Source organism: Carassius gibelio, chromosome B10 (genome assembly GCF_023724105.1).
Source record: "Carassius gibelio isolate Cgi1373 ecotype wild population from Czech Republic chromosome B10, carGib1.2-hapl.c, whole genome shotgun sequence".
Classification (NCBI taxonomy): Eukaryota; Metazoa; Chordata; class Actinopteri; order Cypriniformes; family Cyprinidae; genus Carassius; species Carassius gibelio.
The window spans coordinates 24995452-25021102 of record NC_068405.1 but is presented as its reverse complement, the minus strand read 5'-3'; the positions used below and the strand labels follow the sequence as shown (position 1 = coordinate 25021102).

Genomic DNA, 25651 nt, shown 5'->3' with positions numbered 1-25651 from the left:
CAATTAACAGTAAATAAATAAAATTCAGTGTCCCCACGCTGTCAAATTTTACGCATAGAAAAAAGAAATGGACACAGCGACCCCATTGGATTCAACGTAGAAAAATTAAGTCTTTTTTTTTTTTTAATTGAACACACTAATTTACAAAACACAATTTACAAAATCTCTCAATGGGAGACTTATTGGCAGAACATATATAAACACAATTAAATTAAACAAATTTCGATAAAGAAAATAAATACAAATAAATGTAAAATAAAATAAATTAAGCAAAGGCACTTCAGTCAGTAAGGCATGACAAAATTGTGTATATACATATATTGTCCTCAGTCAACATATATTCTTTAACTAAAGTTACATGGAAGCTTAACAAGTTATAATGACAAGTATTTTGAGACATCTTCACATAGCAAGTAAATGTTATCATTGGAGCCTTTCAGACGTTTCAAAGAAGCAAAAAAGTCCCTCAGTTACATTTTAAACACCACTAGGGATGGATTTTTTTTTTTTGCCATTTACATTAATGAATATGGTATTTACCCATAATTGTTATGATATTGTACATCCTAAAAAGTTCCTTCGGAAGGTTTCCATTACCAAAAAGAATTTGCTCTAACTTTGTGTAATTCTCTCCATTTTTGTTTCCAGCCAATTCATGACATGTTGCCAGAATATTTTTATCACTGGACAAGAGAAAAACAAATGTTCAATAGTTTCATCTTCCTGGGAAAAGAACACACATGGCTCCACTTCAAAACCAAATCTCTTTTTAAGCATAGCTGCTGCTGGATAATATCCATTTATAATTTTAAATTGCATTTCTTTAATTTTAGAAGGTAAAGGCCATTTCATAAATTTTATATTTTTGTTATTTTATCATCATCATGCATTATTTTTATATTTTGGTCAAAATCATGAAAATAAAAGTAGCTGTGATCTTATTCTAGTTAGCGGCTCTGAAATCGAGTGACAGCTGATTGGTTGATTCACAAATATCTTCACACACAAAGTGATTCATATTCAAACACAGTTTAGATTAACACTCATATAACTGTATGGTCTGTGTGAGAGGAATCAAATCCTGCGATCGTTTACTCTTCCTCAGCCTGAACAAGTGTTTTTTTTTTTCTGCTGAACACTAAAGAAGATGTTTTTTTGAGAGAGAACAGTTGACGGCACCCATTGATTTCTATGCTACAGGAAGAAATACTATGGAAGTGAATGGGTACCAACAACCGTTTGGTGTTTAAAGCATTTTTTTTAGCATTCAGCAGAAGACAGAAACTCGTACAAAAAATATATAATTTTTACATTTTATTTAAAAAAATAAATATGTAAAATAAGCACACACAGTTAAACTTTTATTCCTAACTAGTAATTCCCAAAGCAACCAACTATGTGTCATTGTTGTTAACTAAGACTGAAACTACTAAAACAGTTTTCTGTAATTGAAATAAAGCTAAAGTAAAATGATATAGATAAATCGTGCTACTACTAAATATTGTAGAAACTTAATTTTCTGTAAAGTTGCTTTGCAATGATTTGTAAAGTAAAAAGCAATACAAATTAAATGAAAACAGTGCTAAAATTAAAGTAGTAACTTTTTACAAAAAAAGTTGAAATGCTAAAATTATTAAAACTGACATAAACATAAAGAAAAAAAAAAAAAAAAAAAAACTAATTCCTAAACCTCAAACTGCAACCATGAGGCTAAAAGATATGCTACGTGTCACTCTGAGTAAGTGCTGTAACAGTTTATAAAGACCTTGATGTTGTTTGGACGCCAGAACCGAGTGTGTGTGTGTGTGTGTGTGTGTGTGTGTGTGTGTGTGTGTGTGTGTGTGTGTGTGTGCGTTACTCTGAAGTTCTCCCCAGGATGATGATGTCACAGTCAGAGTAGTACGCCTGTCCCACGAGCCCCGGACAAAACAACACACACAGTCTGACACTGGCTTTGCTGACAATTATGGCTTTGTTTCCTTAAATGAATATCGAAATATTCAACTCAAATAAACACTTGTATGATGCGGTATTAGAATTAGAATTTAATTTGGGGTCCTTAAATACCCTAAACACTGCACAGAGGTTAAGATGACCATTGCTACATAAATAAAATTAAAATTGAAACTCATCCTATTTTGTTTTAATTTTCCCTTACTAAATTATACAGTTACTGGTGGACTGTGTGATTACTAACAGGCTATTAACAGAAATGTGTCTCTATGCCTCTTTTCTCTTTATTAAAACTTGATCTAGTAGCCTACGTTATAGAATCAAATGTTTTGCAAATCCGCTCGAAAGACCTGATCTCAAATGATTCGCGAAACGCAATTCGGAGTCCCGATCTGAATCAAATGTTTTATGAACTTGCTCTGAATCCCAGATAAGTTATTTTCCGGTGAAAGCGCTATAGCGTTCACTCACTTGCTGAGAAATGGCGGAGACCAATGTGTAGTGTGTGTTTTTGTTTTGTTTTTAAACAACCTTATTTATAATGCGGAGTTTTATAGTTTTCCCACCGACGAAAATTTAAAAAAAAAAAGCGTCGAAATTGGGCTATATGGCTAGAGGAGGAGGCGACAATTACTGTGAGGAAAGGTAGGCTACTTTAGTGTGTGCTAAGCACTTCACGGAGGATGAGGTCCGTGTCCAACCGGAGTAGACTGGTCGATCTCGCACCGTGGGCTGGGTCTTCCAGGTTTGCGTGGAAAAGTTGCGGAGACTTTAAATCACGCATCAAAACTGAATGTTTGTGTTGCAGAGCAGTAAATGTGGAGATGGTACAGGAGCACGATTACAACAGCCGTCCAGTCCCAGGTGAGTGTAATGTGTTAACTAAAACAATAACTTATATTAAAAGCTAAACAGCAACTATAGACATTAATCAAATATATTATGTTTTATTTGTATTGTTCAATGTAACGTTATATAGCTACATTTAATGTAGCACATGGTAGCAGTTATGCTAACAGTCGAGCAGGTTAGTGAAGCGGCGTTTTTATACTTTTGCCATCATCCTTTTATACTGCTCTCTTTCTGGCTGAAGTCACACAAAATTAACAAAGACAATTAAAGTTATCAATAAAATCCACAACAATGTAGGAAATACGAGCAGTTGAACAAACATCTGTTGTACAAGCAGAATTCAAATTATTTTAAAATGGTTTGTAGGTTATTTCACTTTGAATTGATGTTCATAAATGCATAAATGTGATAGTAAATTTCCAAATTAATGAGTTTTTTTTATTAAAGTGTTATATTCAACACAAAATAATACATTTATTCCCACGTTCTCGCGACCTTGTGCAACGTTCCCTAAAAGTTATCTAAAGGTAACGAAAGTTCCGAACCTTTACAGAACATTAGGGACGTTCTTGGAACGTCTAGGTGAAGGAGAGCGGAGACGTGGTGCTGTCTGGAGCAAATATAGATCTGCAGACGGATGTGTGTGTCAGCGCCGGGTTTCCGCAGGTCTGCACACACACACACACACACACATCTGAGACCAGACTCCGAGCACAGCGTGATGATGTGGTTCGTTCACAGAGCCTCGGCCTGCAGAGCGACCTGGTGTTCTCTGAGATCGCACGCAGGATCAGAGACGGCGGTCAGGAGCTGGTGAAGAAGGTCAACGCTGTGTTCGGATGGAGATCAGCAAAGACGACAGAACCATCCGAGAGTGGAGTGAACCAGACTCTGCAGAATATCATTCATTCTCTTAACACAAGCAAAGATATCTGCCAAAGGGGTGAGGAATATAACTAACTATTAAGAGAATATATTTTTCTTACCACATTTGCAGATATTTTTGCAACAAAATAGTTTTTTTCTGTCCTATCACACAGTCACGTGTTTTATGATGCACATTTAAGTGTTTCTATTGTCGTTTATGTGCACGTTTTCTTACCAGATAAGAAATGTATCCTACTTTGTTGAATGCATAAGTTTATGCACATTTTTAGAATTTGTATTAGTTTCCATCAGGTGTTTTTTATTTATTTATTTATTTTTATGTGATATCCCAAAATGTGCATAAAAATTGGTGAATGGAAACAGTGAGACTGCAAACAATCCTCTTACTCGTGTTTGTGTCTTGTTCTAGTATAAATATCTGAATATTCTTGAATCAAGATGCATTTACTGTACAAGTAACAATTTAAAATGATTTTTTTTTTTTTATTATCAAAATGTTGTTAGTTTTGGCTTAAAACGAGCAGAAATATCTGCCAATGGGGGAAGAAAAAGAATCTTGTTTTGCCTTTGAATTCAGATTCTTTTTCTTACATCATTGGTAAATATTTTTGCATGTTTCAATGAACTGTTTGAAACAAAAAAGGTTGTATTTCAGTAATAATTCAAAATTATCAAAATAAAATTGATAAAATAATGGTTTATATTTTAATATCCTTTAAAATATCATTTATTTCTGTGATGTGCAGCTGTATTTTCAGCATCATTCCTCCAGTCTTCAGTGTCACATGATCTTTAGAAATCATGAAAATATGATGATTTATTATTCGAACTATTAATAGTTGTGCTACCAAATATTATTTTGGAATCTGCAATAATTTTTTAAGGATTCTTCGATGTATACATTTTTTTTTTAAAGAACAGCATTTATCCAAAATATAAATCTCTTCTAACAATATTAATCTTTGATATCACTTCTTATCAATTTAACACATCCTGAATAAAAGATTCTAAAATCTAATCAAGAATACAATTTCTCATAAAAAAAGAAAGGATAAAAATGTACTGACCCCAAACTATTGAACTGTAGTGAATATTGTTAGAAAATATTGAAGACACTGAAGACTGGAGGAAAGATGCTGAAAATACAGCTGCACATCACATGAATAAATTACACCTTCATGTATATTAAAATAGAAAAATGTTAATAATATTTCACAATATTACATGTTTTCCAGTATTTTTGATCAAATAAATGCTGTCTTGAGGAGTAAAATAAATTCCTTTAAAAAAAAACATTAAAAATCATTCTGATCCCAAACTCTGACCGGTAGTGTGTGTATGTGTGTGTGTTTATATATATATATACAGTATTGTTCAAAATAATAGCAGTACAATGTGACTAACCAGAATAATCAAGGTTTTTCGTATATTTTTTTATTGCTACGTGGCAAACAAGTTACCAGTAGGTTCAGTAGATTCTCAGAAAACAAATGAGACCCAGCATTCATGATATGCACGCTCTTAAGGCTGTGCAATTGGGCAATTAGTTGAATTAGTTGAAAGGGGTGTGTTCAAAAAAATAGCAGTGTGGCATTCAATCACTGAGGTCATAAATTTTGTGAAGAAACAGGTGTGAATCAAGTGGCCCCTATTTAAGGATGAAGCCAACACTTGTTGAACATGCATTTGAAAGCTGAGGAAAATGGGTCGTTCAAGACATTGTTCAGAAGAACAGCGTACTTTGATTAAAAAGTTGATTAGAGAGGGGAAAACCTATAAAGAGGTGCAAAAAATGATAGGCTGTTCAGCTAAAATGATCTCCAATGCCTTAAAATGGAGAGCAAAACCAGAGAGACGTGGAAGAAAACGGAAGACAACCATCAAAATGGATAGAAGAATAACCAGAATGGCAAAGGCTCAGCCAATGATCACCTCCAGGATGATCAAAGACAGTCTGGAGTTACCTGTAAGTACTGTGACAGTTAGAAGACGTCTGTGTGAAGCTAATCTATTTTCAAGAATCCCCCGCAAAGTCCCTCTGTTAAAAAAAAGGCATGTGCAGAAGAGGTTACAATTTGCCAAAGAACACATCAACTGGCCTAAAGAGAAATGGAGGAACATTTTGTGGACTGATGAGAGTAAAATTGTTCTTTTTGGGTCCAAGGGCCACAGGCAGTTTGTGAGACGACCCCCAAACTCTGAATTCAAGCCACAGTACACAGTGAAGACAGTGAAGCATGGAGGTGCAAGCATCATGATATGGGCATGTTTCTCCTACTATGGTGTTGGGCCTATTTATCGCATACCAGGGATCATGGATCAGTTTGCATATGTTAAAATACTTGAAGAGGTCATGTTGCCCTATGCTGAAGAGGACATGCCCTTGAAATGGTTGTTTCAACAAGACAATGACCCAAAACACACTAGTAAACGGGCAAAGTCTTGGTTCCAAACCAACAAAATTAATGTTATGGAGTGGCCAGCCCAATCTCCAGACCTTAATCCAATTGAGAACTTGTGGGGTGATGTCAAAAATGCTGTTTCTGAAGCAAAACCAAGAAATGTGAATGAATTGTGGAATGTTGTTAAAGAATCATGGAGTGGAATAACAGCTGAGAGGTGCCACAAGTTGGTTGACTCCATGCCACACAGATGTCAAGCAGTTTTAAAAAACTGTGGTCATACAACTAAATATTAGTTAAGTGATTCACAGGATTGCTAAATCCCAGAAAAAAAAAATGTTTGTACAAAATAGTTTTGAGTTTGTACAGTCAAAGGTAGACACTGCTATTTTTTTGAACACACCCCTTTCAACTAATTGCCCAATTGCACAGCCTTAAGAGCGTGCATATCATGAATGCTGGGTCTCATTTGTTTTCTGAGAATCTACTGAACCTACTGGTAACTTGTTTGCCACGTAGCAATAAAAAAATATATGAAAAACCTTGATTATTCTGGTTAGTCACATTGTACTGCTATTATTTTGAACAATACTGTATATAAGCCCACTAACACACTAGGCAAGGAAAGTTTATTTATATTTCATACACAATGGTAATTCAAAGTGCTTTACATAAAAGAAAGTAAAATAATCATAAAGAAAAATTATAACAAAAGTAAAACAAGCAATTTTAAAACTTTTATAATGATTAAAACATTTACTTAATTAAAATTAATTTAAAAACAGTTACAAAATTATTTTGCATTAAAAAAAACAGTGAAAATATAGTGCAATCAGTTCGGACATTGCGCAGTGCTCATTCAATAAATGCACAGCTAAACAGATGAGTTTTAAGTCTAGATGTAAATGTGACTAGTGTTTTACATCTGATCTCTTCTGGAAGCTGATTCCAACTGCGAGCGGCATAGAAACTAAAAGCAGATTCCCCTTGTTTTGTGTGAACCCTTGGTATTTCTAACTGCATTACTTGAGGATGTGCTAATCGCCTTCCTGATATTGATGATCTTCTCAGAAAAGAAGGATGCAAACTCATTGCATTTGCTGTCGGAAAGCATTTCACTGGGAATCTGTCTTCAGTCTATGTCTCGTAACTTTGAACGCTCCTCTGTGCAGTGCACATCTGAATCAACCGAGTCGTGAACATGCTCCGAAGTGCCGATCTGAATCAACCGAGGGCGCGAACATGCTCCGAAGTGCCGATCTGAATCAACCGAGTCGTGAACATGCTCCGAAGTGCCGATCTGAATCAACCGAGGGCGCGAACATGCTCCGAAGTGCCGATCTGAAATCAACCGAGTCGCGAAAATGCTCCGAAGTGCCGATCTGAATCAACCGAGTCGCAAACAGGCTCCGAAGTGCCGATCTGAATCCATCGAGTCGCGAACAGGCTCCGAAGTGCCGAATCAACCGAGTCGCGAACATGCTCCGAAGTGCCGAATCAACCGAGTCGCGAACATGCTCCGAAGTGCCGATCTGAATCAACCAAGTCGCGAACAGGCTCCGAAGGGCCGATCTGAATCAACCGAGTCACTAACATGCTCCGAAGTGCCGAATCAACCGAGTCGCGAACATGCTCCGAAGTGCCGATCTGAATCAACCGAGTCGCGAACAGGCTCCGAAGTGCCGATCTGAATCAACCGAGTCGCGAACAGGCTCCGAAGTCCCGAGCTGAAAACTTCGACCAAAGAATGTAAAAAATAACTCTATTTCTCTAATAACTCTACAACTCTATGAAAGACTCAGATCACGTATCTAAAAATAAATCGCTATAGACAGTAAAAGAGAAATAATAAGAGGAGTGAAGTTTCCTACTGTTCTGCTGTGTTTGGTCCTCACTCGCGTCTGACGCTCGGCGGCGCGTCTCCGCCCCTCACACGCGCGTTTACAAGGCTAATTAATCATCTTTATTAATTATTATACATTTACTTCATTGTCAGCTTCAGGTACTTCATTTATTATTGTTCAATGAACTGTTTGAAACAAAAAAGGTTGTATTTCAGTAATAATTCAAAATTATCAAAATAAAATTCATAAAAAAATGGTTTATATTTTAATATCCTTTACAATATAATTTATTTCTGTGATGTGCAGCTGTATTTTCAGCATCATTCCTCCAGTCTTCAGTGTCACATGATCTTTATAAATCATGAAAATATGATGATTTATTATTAGAACGATTAATAGTTGTGCTACCAAATATTATTTTGGAATCTGCAATACTTTTTTTAAGGATTCTTCGATGTATCATTTTTTTTTAAAAGAACAGCATTCATTCAAAATATAAATCTCTTCTAACAATATTAATCTTTGATATCACTTCTTATCAATTAAACACATCCTGAAAAGATTCTAAAATCTAATAAAGAATACAATTTCTTATGGAAAAAGAAAGGATGCAAATTTACTGACCCCAAACTATTGAACTGTAGTGAATATTGTTAGAAAATATTTATATTTTAAATAAATGTTCTTCTTTTTAACTTTTTATTCATCAAAGAATCCTGAAAAAAGTATCACAGGTTCCAAAATAATATTTATCAGCAAAACTGTTGATAATTCTAATAATAAATCATCATATTATTCTGATTTCTGAAGATCATGTGACACTGAAGACTGGAGGAAAGATGCTGAAAATACAGCTGCACATCACATGAATAAATGACACTTTCATGTATATTAAAATAGAAAAATGTTAATAATATTTCACAATATGACATGTTTTCCAGTATTTTTGATCAAATAAATGTCTTGATGAGTAAAATAAATTCCTGTAAAAAAACATTCAAAATCATTCTGATCCCAAACTCTGACCGGTAGTGTGTGTATGTGTGTGTGTTTATATATATATATATATATATATATATATATATATATATATATATATATATATATATATACATATACATATATATATATACATATATATACATATATATATATAAGCCCACTAACACACTAGGCAAGGAAAGTTTATTTATATTTCATACACAATGGTAATTCAAAGTGCTTTACATAAAAGAAAGTAAAACAATCATAAAGAAAAATTATAACAAAAGTAAAACAAGCAATTTTAAAACTATTATAATGATTACAACATTTACTTAATTAAAATTAATTTAAAAACAGTTACAAAATTATTTTGCATTAAAAAAAACAGTGAAAATATAGTGCAATCAGTTCGGACATTGCGCAGTGCTCATTCAATAAATGCACAGCCAAACAGATGAGTTTTAAGTCTAGATGTGACTAGTGTTTTACATCTGATCTCTTCTGGAAGCTGATTCCAACTGCGAGCGGCATAGAAACTAAAAGCAGATTCCCCTTGTTTTGTGTGAACCCTTGGTATTTCTAACTGCATTACTTGAGGATGTGCTAATCGCCTTCCTGATATTGATGATCTTCTCAGAAAAGAAGGATGCAAACTCATTGCATTTGCTGTCGGAAAGCATTTCACTGGGAATCTGTCTTCAGTCTATGTCTCGTAACTTTGCACGCTCCTCTGTGCAGTGCAGATCTGAATCAACCGAGGGCGCGAACATGCTCCGAAATGCCGATCTGAATCAACCGAGTCGTGAACATGCTCCGAAGTGCCGATCTGAATCAACCGAGGGCGCGAACATGCTCCGAAGTGCCGATCTGAATCAACCGAGTCGTGAACATGCTCCGAAGTGCCGATCTGAATCAACCGAGGGCGCGAACATGCTCCGAAGTGCCGATCTGAAATCAACCGAGTCGCGAAAATGCTCCGAAGTGCCGATCTGAATCAACCGAGTCGCAAACAGGCTCCGAAGTGCCGAATCAACCGAGTCGCGAACATGCTCCGAAGTGCCGAATCAACCGAGTCGCGAACATGCTCCGAAGTGCCGATCTGAATCAACCAAGTCGCGAACAGGCTCCGAAGTGCCGATCTGAATCAACCGAGTCACTAACATGCTCCGAAGTGCCGAATCAACCGAGTCGCGAACATGCTCCGAAGTGCCGATCTGAATCAACCGAGTCGCGAACAGGCTCCGAAGTGCCGATCTGAATCAACCGAGTCGCGAACAGGCTCCGAAGTCCCGAGCTGAAAACTTCGACCAAAGAATGTAAAAAATAACTCTATTTCTCTAATAACTCTACAACTCTATGAAAGACTCAGATCACGTATCTAAAAATAAATCGCTATAGACAGTAAAAGAGAAATAATAAGAGGAGTGAAGTTTCCTACTGTTCTGCTGTGTTTGGTCCTCACTCGCGTCTGACGCTCGGCGGCGCGTCTCCGCCCCTCACACGCGCGTTTACAAGGCTAATTAATCATCTTTATTAATTATTATACATTTACTTCATTGTCAGCTTCAGGTACTTCATTTATTATTGTTCAATGAACTGTTTGAAACAAAAAAGGTTGTATTTCAGTAATAATTCAAAATTATCAAAATAAAATTCATAAAAAAATGGTTTATATTTTAATATCCTTTACAATATAATTTATTTCTGTGATGTGCAGCTGTATTTTCAGCATCATTCCTCCAGTCTTCAGTGTCACATGATCTTTAGAAATCATGAAAATATGATGATTTATTATTAGAACGATTAATAGTTGTGCTACCAAATATTATTTTGGAATCTGCAATACTTTTTTTAAGGATTCTTCGATGTATCATTTTTTTTTAAAAGAACAGCATTCATTCAAAATATAAATCTCTTCTAACAATATTAATCTTTGATATCACTTCTTATCAATTAAACACATCCTGAAAAGATTCTAAAATCTAATAAAGAATACAATTTCTTATGGAAAAAGAAAGGATACAAATTTACTGACCCCAAACTATTGAACTGTAGTGAATATTGTTAGAAAATATTTATATTTTAAATAAATGTTCTTCTTTTTAACTTTTTATTCATCAAAGAATCCTGAAAAAAGTATCACAGGTTCCAAAATAATATTTATCAGCAAAACTGTTGATAATTCTAATAATAAATCATCATATTATTCTGATTTCTGAAGATCATGTGACACTGAAGACTGGAGGAAAGATGCTGAAAATACAGCTGCACATCACATGAATAAATGACACTTTCATGTATATTAAAATAGAAAAATGTTAATAATATTTCACAATATGACATGTTTTCCAGTATTTTTGATCAAATAAATGTCTTGATGAGTAAAATAAATTCCTGTAAAAAAACATTCAAAATCATTCTGATCCCAAACTCTGACCGGTAGTGTGTGTATGTGTGTGTGTTTATATATATATATATATATATATATATATAAGCCCACTAACACACTAGGCAAGGAAAGTTTATTTATATTTCATACACAATGGTAATTCAAAGTGCTTTACATAAAAGAAAGTAAAATAATCATAAAGAAAAATTATAACAAAAGTAAAACAAGCAATTTTAAAACTTTTATAATGATTAAAACATTTACTTAATTAAAATTAATTTAAAAACAGTTACAAAATTATTTTGCATTAAAAAAAAACAGTGAAAATATAGTGCAATCAGTTCGGACATTGCGCAGTGCTCATTCAATAAATGCACAGCCAAACAGATGAGTTTTAAGTCTAGATGTAAATGTGACTAGTGTTTTACATCTGATCTCTTCTGGAAGCTGATTCCAACTGCGAGCGGCATAGAAACTAAAAGCAGATTCCCCTTGTTTTGTGTGAACCCTTGGTATTTCTAACTGCATTACTTGAGGATGTGCTAATCGCCTTCCTGATATTGATGATCTTTTCAGAAAAGAAGGATGCAAACTCATTGCATTTGCTGTCGGAAAGCATTTCACTGGGAATCTGTCTTCAGTCTATGTCTCGTAACTTTGAACGCTCCTCTGTGCAGTGCACATCTGAATCAACCGAGTCGTGAACATGCTCCGAAGTGCCGATCTGAATCAACCGAGGGCGCGAACATGCTCCGAAGTGCCGATCTGAATCAACCGAGTCGCGAACATGCTCCGAAGTGCCGATCTGAATCAACCGAGTCGCGAACAGGCTCCGAAGTGCCGATCTGAATCAACCGAGTCGCGAACAGGCTCCGAAGTCCCGAGCTGAAAACTTCGACCAAAGAATGTAAAAAATAACTCTATTTCTCTAATAACTCTACAACTCTATGAAAGACTCAGATCACGTATCTAAAAATAAATCGCTATAGACAGTAAAAGAGAAATAATAAGAGGAGTGAAGTTTCCTACTGTTCTGCTTTGTTTGGTCGCGTCTCCGCCCCTCACACGCGCGTTTACAAGGCTAATTAATCATCTTTATTAATTATTATACATTTACTTCATTGTCAGCTTCAGGTACTTCATTTATTATTGTTCAATGAACTGTTTGAAACAAAAATGGTTGTATTTCAGTAATAATTCAAAATTATCAAAATAAAATTCATAAAAAAATGGTTTATATTTTAATATCCTTTACAATATAATTTATTTCTGTGATGTGCAGCTGTATTTTCAGCATCATTCCTCCAGTCTTCAGTGTCACATGATCTTTAGAAATCATGAAAATATGATGATTTATTATTAGAACGATTAATAGTTGTGCTACCAAATATTATTTTGGAATCTGCAATACTTTTTTAAGGATTCTTCGATGTATCATTTTTTTTTAAAAAGAACAGCATTCATTCAAAATATAAATCTCTTCTAACAATATTAATCTTTGATATCACTTCTTATCAATTAAACACATCCTGAAAAGATTCTAAAATCTAATAAAGAATACAATTTCTTATGGAAAAAGAAAGGATACAAATTTACTGACCCCAAACTATTGAACTGTAGTGAATATTGTTAGAAAATATTTATATTTTAAATAAATGTTCTTCTTTTTAACTTTTTATTCATCAAAGAATCCTGAAAAAAGTATCACAGGTTCCAAAATAATATTTATCAGCAAAACTGTTGATAATTCTAATAATAAATCATCATATTATTCTGATTTCTGAAGATCATGTGACACTGAAGACTGGAGGAAAGATGCTGAAAATACAGCTGCACATCACATGAATAAATGACACTTTCATGTATATTAAAATAGAAAAATGTTAATAATATTTCACAATATGACATGTTTTCCAGTATTTTTGATCAAATAAATGTCTTGATGAGTAAAATAAATTCCTGTAAAAAAACATTAAAAATCATTCTGATCCCAAACTCTGACCGGTAGTGTGTGTATGTGTGTGTGTTTTTATATATATATATATATATATATATATATAAGCCCACTAACACACTAGGCAAGGAAAGTTTATTTATATTTCATACACAATGGTAATTCAAAGTGCTTTACATAAAAGAAAGTAAAACAATCATAAAGAAAAATTATAACAAAAGTAAAACAAGCAATTTTAAAACTTTTATAATGATTACAACATTTACTTAATTTAAATTAATTTAAAAACAGTTACAAAATTATTTTGCATTAAAAAAAACAGTGAAAATATAGTGCAATCAGTTCGGACATTGCGCAGTGCTTATTCAATAAATGCACAGCCAAACAGATGAGTTTTAAGTCTAGATGTAAATGTGACTAGTGTTTTACATCTGATCTCTTCTGGAAGCTGATTCCAACTGCGAGCGGCATAGAAACTAAAAGCAGATTCCCCTTGTTTTGTGTGAACCCTTGGTATTTCTAACTGCATTACTTGAGGATGTGCTAATCGCCTTCCTGATATTGATGATCTTCTCAGAAAAGAAGGATGCAAACTCATTGCATTTGCTGTCGGAAAGCATTTCACTGGGAATCTGTCTTCAGTCTATGTCTCGTAACTTTGAACGCTCCTCTGTGCAGTGCACATCTGAATCAAACGAGGGCGCGAACATGCTCCGAAATGCCGATCTGAATCAACCGAGTCGTGAACATGCTCCGAAGTGCCGATCTGAATCAACCGAGGGCGCGAACATGCTCCGAAGTGCCGATCTGAATCAACCGAGTCGTGAACATGCTCCGAAGTGCCGATCTGAATCAACCGAGGGCGCGAACATGCTCCGAAGTGCCGATCTGAAATCAACCGAGTCGCGAAAATGCTCCGAAGTGCCGATCTGAATCAACCGAGTCGCAAACAGGCTCCGAAGTGCCGATCTGAATCCATCGAGTCGCGAACAGGCTCCGAAGTGCCGAATCAACCGAGTCGCGAACATGCTCCGAAGTGCCGAATCAACCGAGTCGCGAACATGCTCCGAAGTGCCGATCTGAATCAACCAAGTCGCGAACAGGCTCCGAAGTGCCGATCTGAATCAACCGAGTCACTAACATGCTCCGAAGTGCCGAATCAACCGAGTCGCGAACATGCTCCGAAGTGCCGATCTGAATCAACCGAGTCGCGAACAGGCTCCGAAGTGCCGATCTGAATCAACCGAGTCGCGAACAGGCTCCGAAGTCCCGAGCTGAAAACTTCGACCAAAGAATGTAAAAAATAACTCTATTTCTCTAATAACTATACAACTCTATGAAAGACTCAGATCACGTATCTAAAAATAAATCGCTATAGACAGTAAAAGAGAAATAATAAGAGGAGTGAAGTTTCCTACTGTTCTGCTGTGTTTGGTCCTCACTCGCGTCTGACGCTCGGCGGCGCGTCTCCGCCCCTCACACGCGCGTTTACAAGGCTAATTAATCATCTTTATTAATTATTATACATTTACTTCATTGTCAGCTTCAGGTACTTCATTTATTATTGTTCAATGAACTGTTTGAAACAAAAAAGGTTGTATTTCAGTAATAATTCAAAATTATCAAAATAAAATTCATAAAAAAATGGTTTATATTTTAATATCCTTTACAATATAATTTATTTCTGTGATGTGCAGCTGTATTTTCAGCATCATTCCTCCAGTCTTCAGTGTCACATGATCTTTAGAAATCATGAAAATATGATGATTTATTATTAGAACGATTAATAGTTGTGCTACCAAATATTATTTTGGAATCTGCAATACTTTTTTAAGGATTCTTCGATGTATCATTTTTTTTTTAAAGAACCGCATTCATTCAAAATATAAATCTCTTCTAACAATATTAATCTTTGATATCACTTCTTATCAATTAAACACATCCTGAAAAGATTCTAAAATCTAATAAAGAATACAATTTCTTATGGAAAAAGAAAGGATACAAATTTACTGACCCCAAACTATTGAACTGTAGTGAATATTGTTAGAAAATATTTATATTTTAAATAAATGTTCTTCTTTTTAACTTTTTATTCATCAAAGAATCCTGAAAAAAGTATCACAGGTTCCAAAATAATATTTATCAGCAAAACTGTTGATAATTCTAATAATAAATCATCATATTATTCTGATTTCTGAAGATCATGTGACACTGAAGACTGGAGGAAAGATGCTGAAAATACAGCTGCACATCACATGAATAAATGACACTTTCATGTATATTAAAATAGAAAAATGTTAATAATATTTCACAATATGACATGTTTTCCAGTATTTTTGATCAAATAAATGTCTTGATGAGTAAAATAAATTCCTGTAAAAAAACATTAAAAATCATTCTGATCCCAAACTCTGACCGGTAGTGTGTGTATGTGTGTGTGTTTTTTTATATATATATATAAGCCCACTAACACACTAGGCAAGGAAAGTTTATTTATATTTCATACACAATGGTAATTCAAAGTGCTTTACATAAAAGAAAGTAAAACAATCATAAAGAAAAATTATAACAAAAGTAAAACAAGCAATTTTAAAACTTTTATAATGATTAAAACATTTACATAATTAAAATTAATTTAAAAACAGTTACAAAATTATTTTGCATTAAAAAAAACAGTGAAAATATAGTGCAATCAGTTCGGACATTGCGCAGTGCTCATTCAATAAATGCACAGCCAAACAGATGAGTTTTAAGTCTAGATGTAAATGTGACTAGTGTTTTACATCTGATCTCTTCTGGAAGCTGATTCCAACTGCGAGCGGCATAGAAACTAAAAGCAGATTCCCCTTGTTTTGTGTGAACCCTTGGTATTTCTAACTGCATTACTTGAGGATGTGCTAATCGCCTTCCTGATATTGATGATGTTCTCAGAAAAGAAGGATGCAAACTCATTACATTTGCTGTCGGAAAGCATTTCACTGGGAATCTGTCTTCAGTCTATGTCTCGTAACTTTGAACGCTCCTCTGTGCAGTGCACATCTGAATCAAACGAGGGCGCGAACATGCTCCGAAATGCCGATCTGAATCAACCGAGTCGTGAACATGCTCCGAAGTGCCGATCTGAATCAACCGAGGGCGCGAACATGCTCCGAAGTGCCGATCTGAATCAACCGAGTCGTGAACATGCTCCGAAGTGCCGATCTGAATCAACCGAGTCGCGAACATGCTCCGAAGTGCCGAATCAACCGAGTCGCGAACATGCTCCGAAGTGCCCATCTGAAATCAACCGAGTCGCGAACATGTTCCGAAGTGCCGGTCTGAATCAACCGAGGGCGCGAACATGCTCCGAAGAGCCGATCTGAATCAACCGAGTCGCGAACATGCTCCGAAGTGCCGAATCAACCGAGTCGCGAACATGCTCCGAAGTGGCGATCTTAATCAACCGAGTCACGAACAGGCTCCGAAGTGCCGATCTGAAAACTTCGACCAAAGAATGCAAAAAATAACTCCATTTCTCTAATAACTCTACAACTCTATGAAAGACTCAGATCACGTATCTAAAAATAAATCGCTATAGACAGTAAAAGAGAAATAATAAGAGGAGTGAAGTTTCCTACTGTTCTGCTGTGTTTGGTCCTCACTTGCGTCTGACGCTCGGCGGCGCGTCTCCGCCCCTCACACGCGCGTTTACAGCGCTAATTAATCATCTTTGTTAATTATTATACATTTACTTCATTGTCAGCTTCAGGTACTTCATTTATTATTGTTCAATGAACTGTTTGAAACAAAAAAGGTTGTATAGTAGCATGGAAATCCAGACCAAAATCTGAAGGCTCTATATGACAATGAACGATTTAGACTTGGGTTTTTATCTAAAAGAGGAACAGAATACGATTCCATATAAGGTTAGTATAGCCTAGTTCAGCACTTGGACAGCGACTCAAGTAGCACCCCAGCCAACATGTCCATGCCCCACATGGGATTTATCTGGGCTATGTGGGTGTCAACTGGGCATGGGCTCAGAGTGGGCACTTTGATGGGGTGAATGTGGGCCCCAACTTGGATACAGGTATGGGCCCCAGTTAGGCTGCCCATTATTGTTAATTTGTGGGTCCCAGATGGGCCACATTTGGGCTATATTAGGATATATTTATAGTTACATTTAATGTTTTTTTTTTTTTTGTTGTTGTTGTTTTTTTTTCAGTTTATTTATTTATATACAGTTATGGGTAGCTACACAATCCTAACAATTAAATGTATTTAATTGTATGTATTTCATGTTTTATATCATTTAGAGTTATATCATAATGTAACCAATATAAGATTATTTATTTTATGAATAATGCTATTTTATTTTATTTATAACTATCTCAAAGGGGTTTTCTTATAATCTAAAAGCACTTGTGTTATGCTATGATTGGCGTGGTTGTCTTCCCGCCCCTTCTCATTCAAAAAAATAAATAAATAAATAAAATAAAACGGTTGCTACTCTCCACTTCAACACGGTCAGCGTCTGCGTGTCAATGGACAAACTCTCTAAACTGTCAATGTAAGATAATTATATTTCACTTTATATTAGCCGAATTACTGCTGCTGCTATATAATTGGATGTACTTTTTTCTCTTTTTTTATATTTGAAAATACAGTAATGGCAGAGTCACTAATGAAACTTAACGAAGCCAGTCGGATTGAACTGTCGTAGCTGAAGGGTTAACGTTAACGTTGTATAAAAAATTAAAAGGTTGGCAGTTTACTTAGCAAATGTAGGATGTTTTATTTGTAAATTCATTGGGCAGAGGCTTTTGAAACAAGTTTCAATGCTTTTGAATGTTTCTGCGTGTAATGCAAACGCCCTTAAGCGTTTTCACTTCCATAAAAACGCTTTTAATGTGAGCATACAGCGCACACAGGCACGTCTGCTTCAGAATAGATTAAAATGCTATCTTTATGGGAAAACGTGTCGGATGTGCCAGTGGAAAATATATGGTGTAAATATAAAAGTTTGAAGAGTTAATGTGCTTAATTAGGGAACACATATCAGCTGTGTCTCATTTAGAAGGATGCGATACTCCGGGGGTCATCTCAAAACATTTCCCGCCTGCCTCACGATGGTCAGCTGGTCAGCATGCGGGACTGCGGGAGAGAAATGCTGGTCATCATGGCTTAATTGATAAAACAAACGAGACGACTCCAGGTGTTTTAAAGACACTTACTTTATTTGGTCACCGAACGGGCCTTGATAGAGATTTAATCTCGTCGTGTTGCCAGAACCAGATATTATGATCATTTTGGAGAGCATAAAATGTATAGGTTACAGAATGAAATATGCCAACTCTGGTCACGAAGAATCCTATGCTATTTCATTCAGTTTGGTAGTAAACCTTTTACAAAAATCCTGATAAAAACATACCTGAGAGCAAATTCTTATCCATATAGCAATGCTTTTTAATGAACGTTATTACAGTAAAAACATTGTTGCATGAATAATACATTTATCCACACCTAACATGTAGTAAAGTATCAACAAATTGGGATAAACTAAAATAATGTCTGATTTATTAATGTCCATCCCTCCAAAACAGACAGCACAGAGAGTGTAATGAGTTGCACTTTAGGTGTTAACAAACATCTCCTCGTGCGATAGCATGGCACCATGACAGATTTATTGTGAAGATGAAAACCCACAAGAGTGTGGTAAGTTAACTTTAACTTTATACCTTTTATTCTGATGATGTTTGCTAGATATAAAGCTACATTATTTTTATAAAAATATAGTGTGAGTGAACTCTGTCAAGCTGTGCTAACTGTCCTTTTCCTCCCGCAGCGCGGCTGTCAGACCAGAGAGAGACTCGTCGAATAGTCCTTTTACTGCTCACTTTCACAGTAAACTAGTATTTTCCTCCCACAGTGGCACCAGCAGACCACTAGGGAGACTCGTGAAGACCTAAAAGTGGTACGAGTACATTAGGTACAGGTAGGTGAACTTTAAAACACTTGGAGTCATCTCATTTGTTTTATCAGTTAAGCCGTGCTAACTATCATTTCCCTCCCGCAGTGGAGCTGACTGACCGGCTGACCATCGAGAAGCAGACGAGAAGAGTCGTGCCATAAAGAAGACCACTTTATATGTTTCGAGATAATATCTGTTCTCTCAATATTTTTGTATAGTCTTACTAATTAAGTACATGAACTCTTCAAACTTTTATTTTTATATTTACACTATTTATTTTCCACTGGCAAAATGTGTTATCTATGATTTTACTTGTAGGCTATATGTATGTTCATTGATGAAATATGGTTAATATTCTGGTAATTCTGTGTTGTTAAAGTTCAGCTCTGAAAAATAAAAGATGAATCATGAATAAAGCTGTGTGTGTTAAGCAATAACTTGTTACTGAATATAGAACAAAATAATAAAATAATAGTACTTTTAAAATTACATTTCTAAACTGAATAGTGTCACTTTTAACTTGTTCATATTACCTTTAGTAGTATAACTTGGGCAAAAATATGAAGTACTGGCACAACTTAATTATAACCACGCATGCTTTTTAATGCTTTTGTAAAGGTTTTAGTAGTATTTTAAAATAATTGGCTTTTCTGTTTTTCTTTCTTTACTCTTTTTTTTAGGTATGAAGCTGAGAAGTCTGCACAGGCCCAGGAATAATACCATTTCATCCTGTTCTGTTCAAGTATTTTTGTATTAACACTTTCCTGTTCTTTGTGGTGCAGAGCAGTAAATGTGGAGATGGTACAGGAGCACGATTACAACAGCCGTCCAGTCCCAGGTGAGTGTAATGTGTTAACTAAAACAATAACTTATATTAAAAGCTTATCGGCAACTATAGACATTAATCAAATATAGTATGTTTTATTTGTATTGTTAGATGTAACGTTATACATTTAATGTAGCACATGGTAGCAGTTATGCTAACAGTCGAGCAGGTTAGTGAAGCGGTGTTTTTATACTTTTGCCATCATCCTTTTATTCTGCTCTCTTTCTGGCTTAAGTCACACAAAATTAACAAAGACATTTAAAGTTATCAATAAAATCTACAACAATGTAGGAAATACGAGCAGTTGAACAAACATCTGTTGTACAAGCAGAATTCAAATTATTTTATAATGGTTTGTAGTTTATTTAACTTTGAATTGATGTTCTAAGTAAATGGTATATTATTGCATAAATGTGATAGTAACTTTCCAAATTAATGAGTTGTTTTTATTAAAGTGTTATATTTAACACAAAATAATACATGTATTGTTGTTTGCTTTGTTAATTAAGTGCTCTTGCTGAGGCATGGGAAAAATAAAGGAGCTGGAAAAAACACCTGCTAGTGACATCAGCATCATCTACACACCTGCTAGTGACATCAGCATCATCTACACACCTGCTAGTGACATCAGCATCATCTACTCACCTGCTAGTGACATCAGCATCATCTACACACCTGCTAGTGACATCAGCATCATCTACACACCTGCTAGTGACATCAGCATCATCTACACACCTGCTAGTGACATCAGCATCATCTACACACCTGCTAGTGACATCAGCATCATCTACACACCTGCCAGTGACATCAGCATCATTTACTCACCTGTTAGTGACATCAGCATCATCTACACACCTGCTAGTGACATCAGCATCATTTACTCACCTGTTAGTGACATCAGCATCATCTACACACCTGCCAGTGACAGGGGAAAAATTTAAGTCAGAAATTTTTTATAAAAATATATCTCTTTCACATCAGAAATCACCAACCACTCCTGACATATCTTTCCAGTTTGGGGTAGATAACAATATATATATATATATATATATATATATATATATATATATATATATATATATATAGAGAGAGAGAGAGAGAATTCTTTGATAAATAGAAATATCTTATTGACACTAACTTTTGATTAATTTAATGTGTCCTTGCTGAATAAAAGTAAGAATTTCTTTTTAAAAATGTTTTAGAGCTGTTTTTTAACATTCATATTTATCAGAAATGTTTCTTTGGCAAAAAGTAGCATATTATAATGATTTCTGGAGGTTCATATGACACTAAAGACTGAAGTAATGATGCTGAAAAATCAGCTTTGATCATAGCAATCAACTGACCGTTCGCAAAAAACCCAACCTCCTTAAAAACTGTAGCTATGTCTGACAAGCCATGCTGCTCTCACAGTACACACCTTGTTCTCACACAGTGAAAAATACATCGTGGACCAAAGAGGAAACTGACAACACACAGACAGAAGAAGACAGAGAAGGTCACTTCTGGTATGAAACAAGTGTTCAGCTTCTAAATTTGGCCCCTTTTTTTTTTCCGAAATTCAAACAATAAATATTGTTTTGTGCTGTTTTAATGTGTTACAGATCACTGTAGTGCCTCAGTTCAAGCAGCACACATGAACCGATTGATTCATATTTAACTGAAGCACACAATAAAAGATGTCACACGTCTTTATACAAATTTTTCAAGTTTAAGTCCACCGAAGTTAATCTACTCTCCTGTCTACCGTATTTTCTGCACCATAAGGTGCACTGGATTATAAAGCAGTCTCAAAACTGAGTTTAGTTGAACTTTAATCTACTATTTAACAATACACTCACATTATTTTTTTTATCAATCTTCTCCCACAGATCCATCAAAGTCCTCATCTTCTGTGTCTGAATTGAACAGCTGGGCAACAGCTTTTGAACCGGTTTCTTCATCTAACATGCCGGGTTCCCTCTCATCATGGTTGATCGCTGCCAGCGTACGTAGTGTACGTAATACGTCCCTGTGTCCGACAGTCAGGTAAACGGAGCGCTTACCAAAGTCGCACAACAACATTTTTACAGATTTTGGAACTCAGTGTACACATAAGGCGCACCGGATTATCAGGTGCACGCCCGATTTTGGGAAAATGAAAGGCTCTTAGATGCACATTATAGTGCTGAAAATATAGTAATTTGTATGTCAAGCAAGATGGCAGTATTGGCGTTATGATAGTTCAGATCACCTGTCAATCAAGCTCACTGTGAACGTTAAATTACATTTTAACATGTATTCACAAAAAAAACATCTCATGTTTCACTTCTGTTAAATGTGATGAAATAATCTTTTGTGTGAAATATGAACAGCTATGCCAATCTTTCTCCTTTTGTTTTCCTGTTTCTCCAGCCTCGCGTGTGGAGACTTCAGAAGATGCCAGACCTCACAAAGATTTCAGATGATGGAAACTATAGATGAACATGCAAAGCTGCTAAATAATCCTTATATTGTAATCATTGCCCTAAAAGGTAAGTTTGCAGGCTGATTTAAGGTGTGCTCCTACATTTTCTGCTTGTACTCCTATGTATTTATGATACAAATGTAAATGACTGTAAATTAACATAAAAAGCTGTTGCATGCCTTTCTCATAAGTGCTCGCCTGTTAGCAATGCTATTTTATTTAAGAATGTTATTACTGAGATCATTAAAAAAGTAATTGTGACGAGTGGGGTGGTGCCGAGAGCCTTGGGAACGGAGCGAGGCCGGTGGAGTGATTGGGAAATGAGTAGGAATGGGGATCGAAAACCGGTTCCAAATTTCCGAGAACCGGGTATTAGATAAGAAGTGTGCATTTCGATTCTGCTTAACGATTCCAGGGTTCGAATTCCAGTTTGATTAAAAACGATTAAGTGCAGGAATGGAAATAATTAGCGCCCTGTTTGTGTGAAGAACATGAAGCGTAAGTGCGTGCACAGAGAGCAGCGGTCGGTTCCTGGTTTGTGTCTGTTCTTGGGCTGTTCCTTGTATATCCACTGTTGTTCAGAGTCGAAACTGACTTCTTTCATATTTGTCGACCAATATACAGAAAACTACATCAGTATATCATAATAAACACAACCGTTTTCGTCTTATGTGAATGTGAACAGATGAAAAAGAAAACACACATGTACAGTGTTTTTGCTTAAAGAGACAACAGCCTAATAAACGCGCTGCCTGTCATTAATGTTAATCAAAGAACAAGAGAAAACCATTCACTGATCTTGACTGAATATATTTAATAACTTTAATTGATTAATCTTTATTTTATTTATAAAAAGAAAACTATGCAGTGTTTTTAAACTTTTAATTACAGTTTCTGTACCTAAAATGTTGTTTAGTTGTATTTATTTATGATATTGCTTATTGATTTGTTTGTTCCTATCTTATTACTGACTGTTTACTTGTCTTTAACACTTTAATATTTGAAATGTATATTAATCTAGTTGTTTTTGCTATGGTATTTTTTTAAAGCACAGGCAAAATTCCTCTTGCAGTGTTTTGTAGGCTGCTGATATTTCCTCATGTTATTCAGCTGCAACAGAATGTTTTGTAAAAAGACAGAATACATGTTTGACATCTAAACGTTTGACTTAATATTTTTTCTAATATTGGAATTTTCTATCTATATTTTGTGTTTGTGCGTGACAGTTGTCTGCGAGGGGCTGGCGCGATGTTTTCTCTTTATTTTATTATTAAATCTTTGTTTGATTGTCCGCCGGTTCCCACCTCCTCCATCCTGAGATTGTGAAGTTTTTATGCCATTACAGTAATATTGTGACTTTATTCAACAATCCTCTACGAAAATACAGTTTCACAGTGTTATCAATGTACTTTCAGGGAGGAACTCTCAGCAAATCTACTTCACAGCACATCAGTGAAAGCAGTTAACAGTTACAGACGGGTGTTGGATCAGGGTCAGATCTGAATTCTGCAGGTAGGTAGATCTCCAGGAACAGGATTATACAGCCCTGTTATATTGGTAATGTATGATGGATTTTGTTTTTATTGCACGTTTCCTGGGATGACCGTTGGCCTGGACAGATGCACAGTACACCACACTGACTTCTTTGCATGGATAGTTGACTGCTACTATTATGTTCTGTGAAGGTACTATTATAGCAAACCTGAGCACCTGTGACAGTGGAAATGTTGTAATGAATAGTCACACATGCATATTTATAAATTGAAAGTCACAGATAAAATTTTTTAGTACTAACAATGTATGTTTTTTTTTTTTACTAATTCTCTCCAGCAAACACAACAGTTATACCATTTCATATTTTGAGGTGCACAAACCCTATTTTACAAATAAGAGAAAAGTATAGACCCTTTGCACGTGACGTCACCCTCTACTCGCGCGAATTGTGAACGCCATGACGGACGGCAATAGAGCTTTGCTGTAGGACGGACCGCAAGCCAAACGAGTTCGTGTTCGTTCGTGTAATAAAATGTTTTTTTGTTTTTTTTTACTTGTAAGCACAGTGCAGTGATAATGGTCAAACTGTGTATTTACAATGTTAAAGTGGCTGACAACAATAAATATTCTTATTAGGAATAAAACTGCATCGTTTTTTAACTGTGCGCTCTGCAACGTTAACGTTAGCTGAATAGTTAGGCCTACTACGCTACTGTAATTTTAATATTGGTCATTGTGGTGGTACTTGGACAGCCAAATATTTTCTGAGGTGGTACTTGGTATAAAACGTTATAGATCAACTGCATTAGAAAGTTGCATTGGCACACCCAGTGAACAACGGTAACTTAAGTGGGTAGCCACGAACAACCAGGTCCTTTAAAAACAGGTTACGTTAAGTTACAAAGAACTGGTAAGCATCCAGACTTTTAAAAGCTTTGACCTCATCACCAGTGTATGGGGATACCCCGTTTACCACATAGTGGTACAGATTGTGTGGAATGAAGTCGGGTAGACTCGGCGATTTAATGAGGTCCGTGAAAACGGAGGAAAAAGGTAAGGATCGGTATCCAATCCCACGATTTCCAAGTTCTCCAAATACCGTTCTTTGTGAGCACCTACCAGATGCCCTACCTCGACCGATAACGGCACAACAGCTTGTTCAATAGAAGAAACCATAAAGTTTAGTGTTATTTTATTTTAAACTGATTGAAACTTCCCGCTCGTCCACTACTATTTAGCTTGTGCTTCCGGTGATTCTGCCGTCCGTCATGGCGTCGTCACGTGGTCGTAGTCACGTGTTTGCAAAAGGGTCTATATGAGTGCTCAGATTAGCCCCTTTCACACTGAGATTCTAGATAAAACATGGGTAATGTGTCCTGGCAATTGTTCCTGGATAATAAGATTTTGGTTCATTCACACTGCCAGTGATTTTCCGGAATCGGTGTGTGCGTTCACACACAGACCATAAAGATCCCGTAAAGACACATGACATTACGATGTGTTTTGTTTCTCTTAAGCTGGAGAACGATGTCAGCTTCTGAACGGATATTGAGGAACTAACTGATCTCTGCGTTATTACAGTTTGCACATATTTTTTCGTCACAAACATTGATCTGCCTTTTTTTTTGGGGTCCACCGTGCATTGTGAAAGGGGCTTTAGTCTAGCACA

At 35.7% G+C, this 25651-nt stretch overlaps 1 protein-coding gene across 3 annotated transcripts in view; it reads left to right on the top strand.

The window, feature by feature from the left end:
* The window catches only part of LOC127966862 (peroxisomal multifunctional enzyme type 2-like), a 228952-nt gene extending 224783 nt beyond the window's left edge, over window positions 1-4169 (top strand). For 2 of the 3 annotated variants that reach the window (XM_052568183.1, XM_052568185.1), the window contains 2 exons: window positions 3388-3471; window positions 3547-4169. In XM_052568183.1, the coding sequence (XP_052424143.1) occupies window positions 3388-3471; window positions 3547-3765 (303 nt within the window). In that variant the 3' untranslated portion in view covers window positions 3766-4169. The remainder of the gene's footprint in view (window positions 1-3387; window positions 3472-3546) is intronic. The other variant, XM_052568187.1, reaches the window with a different exon arrangement.
* Window positions 4170-25651: the final 21482 nt, after the last annotated feature.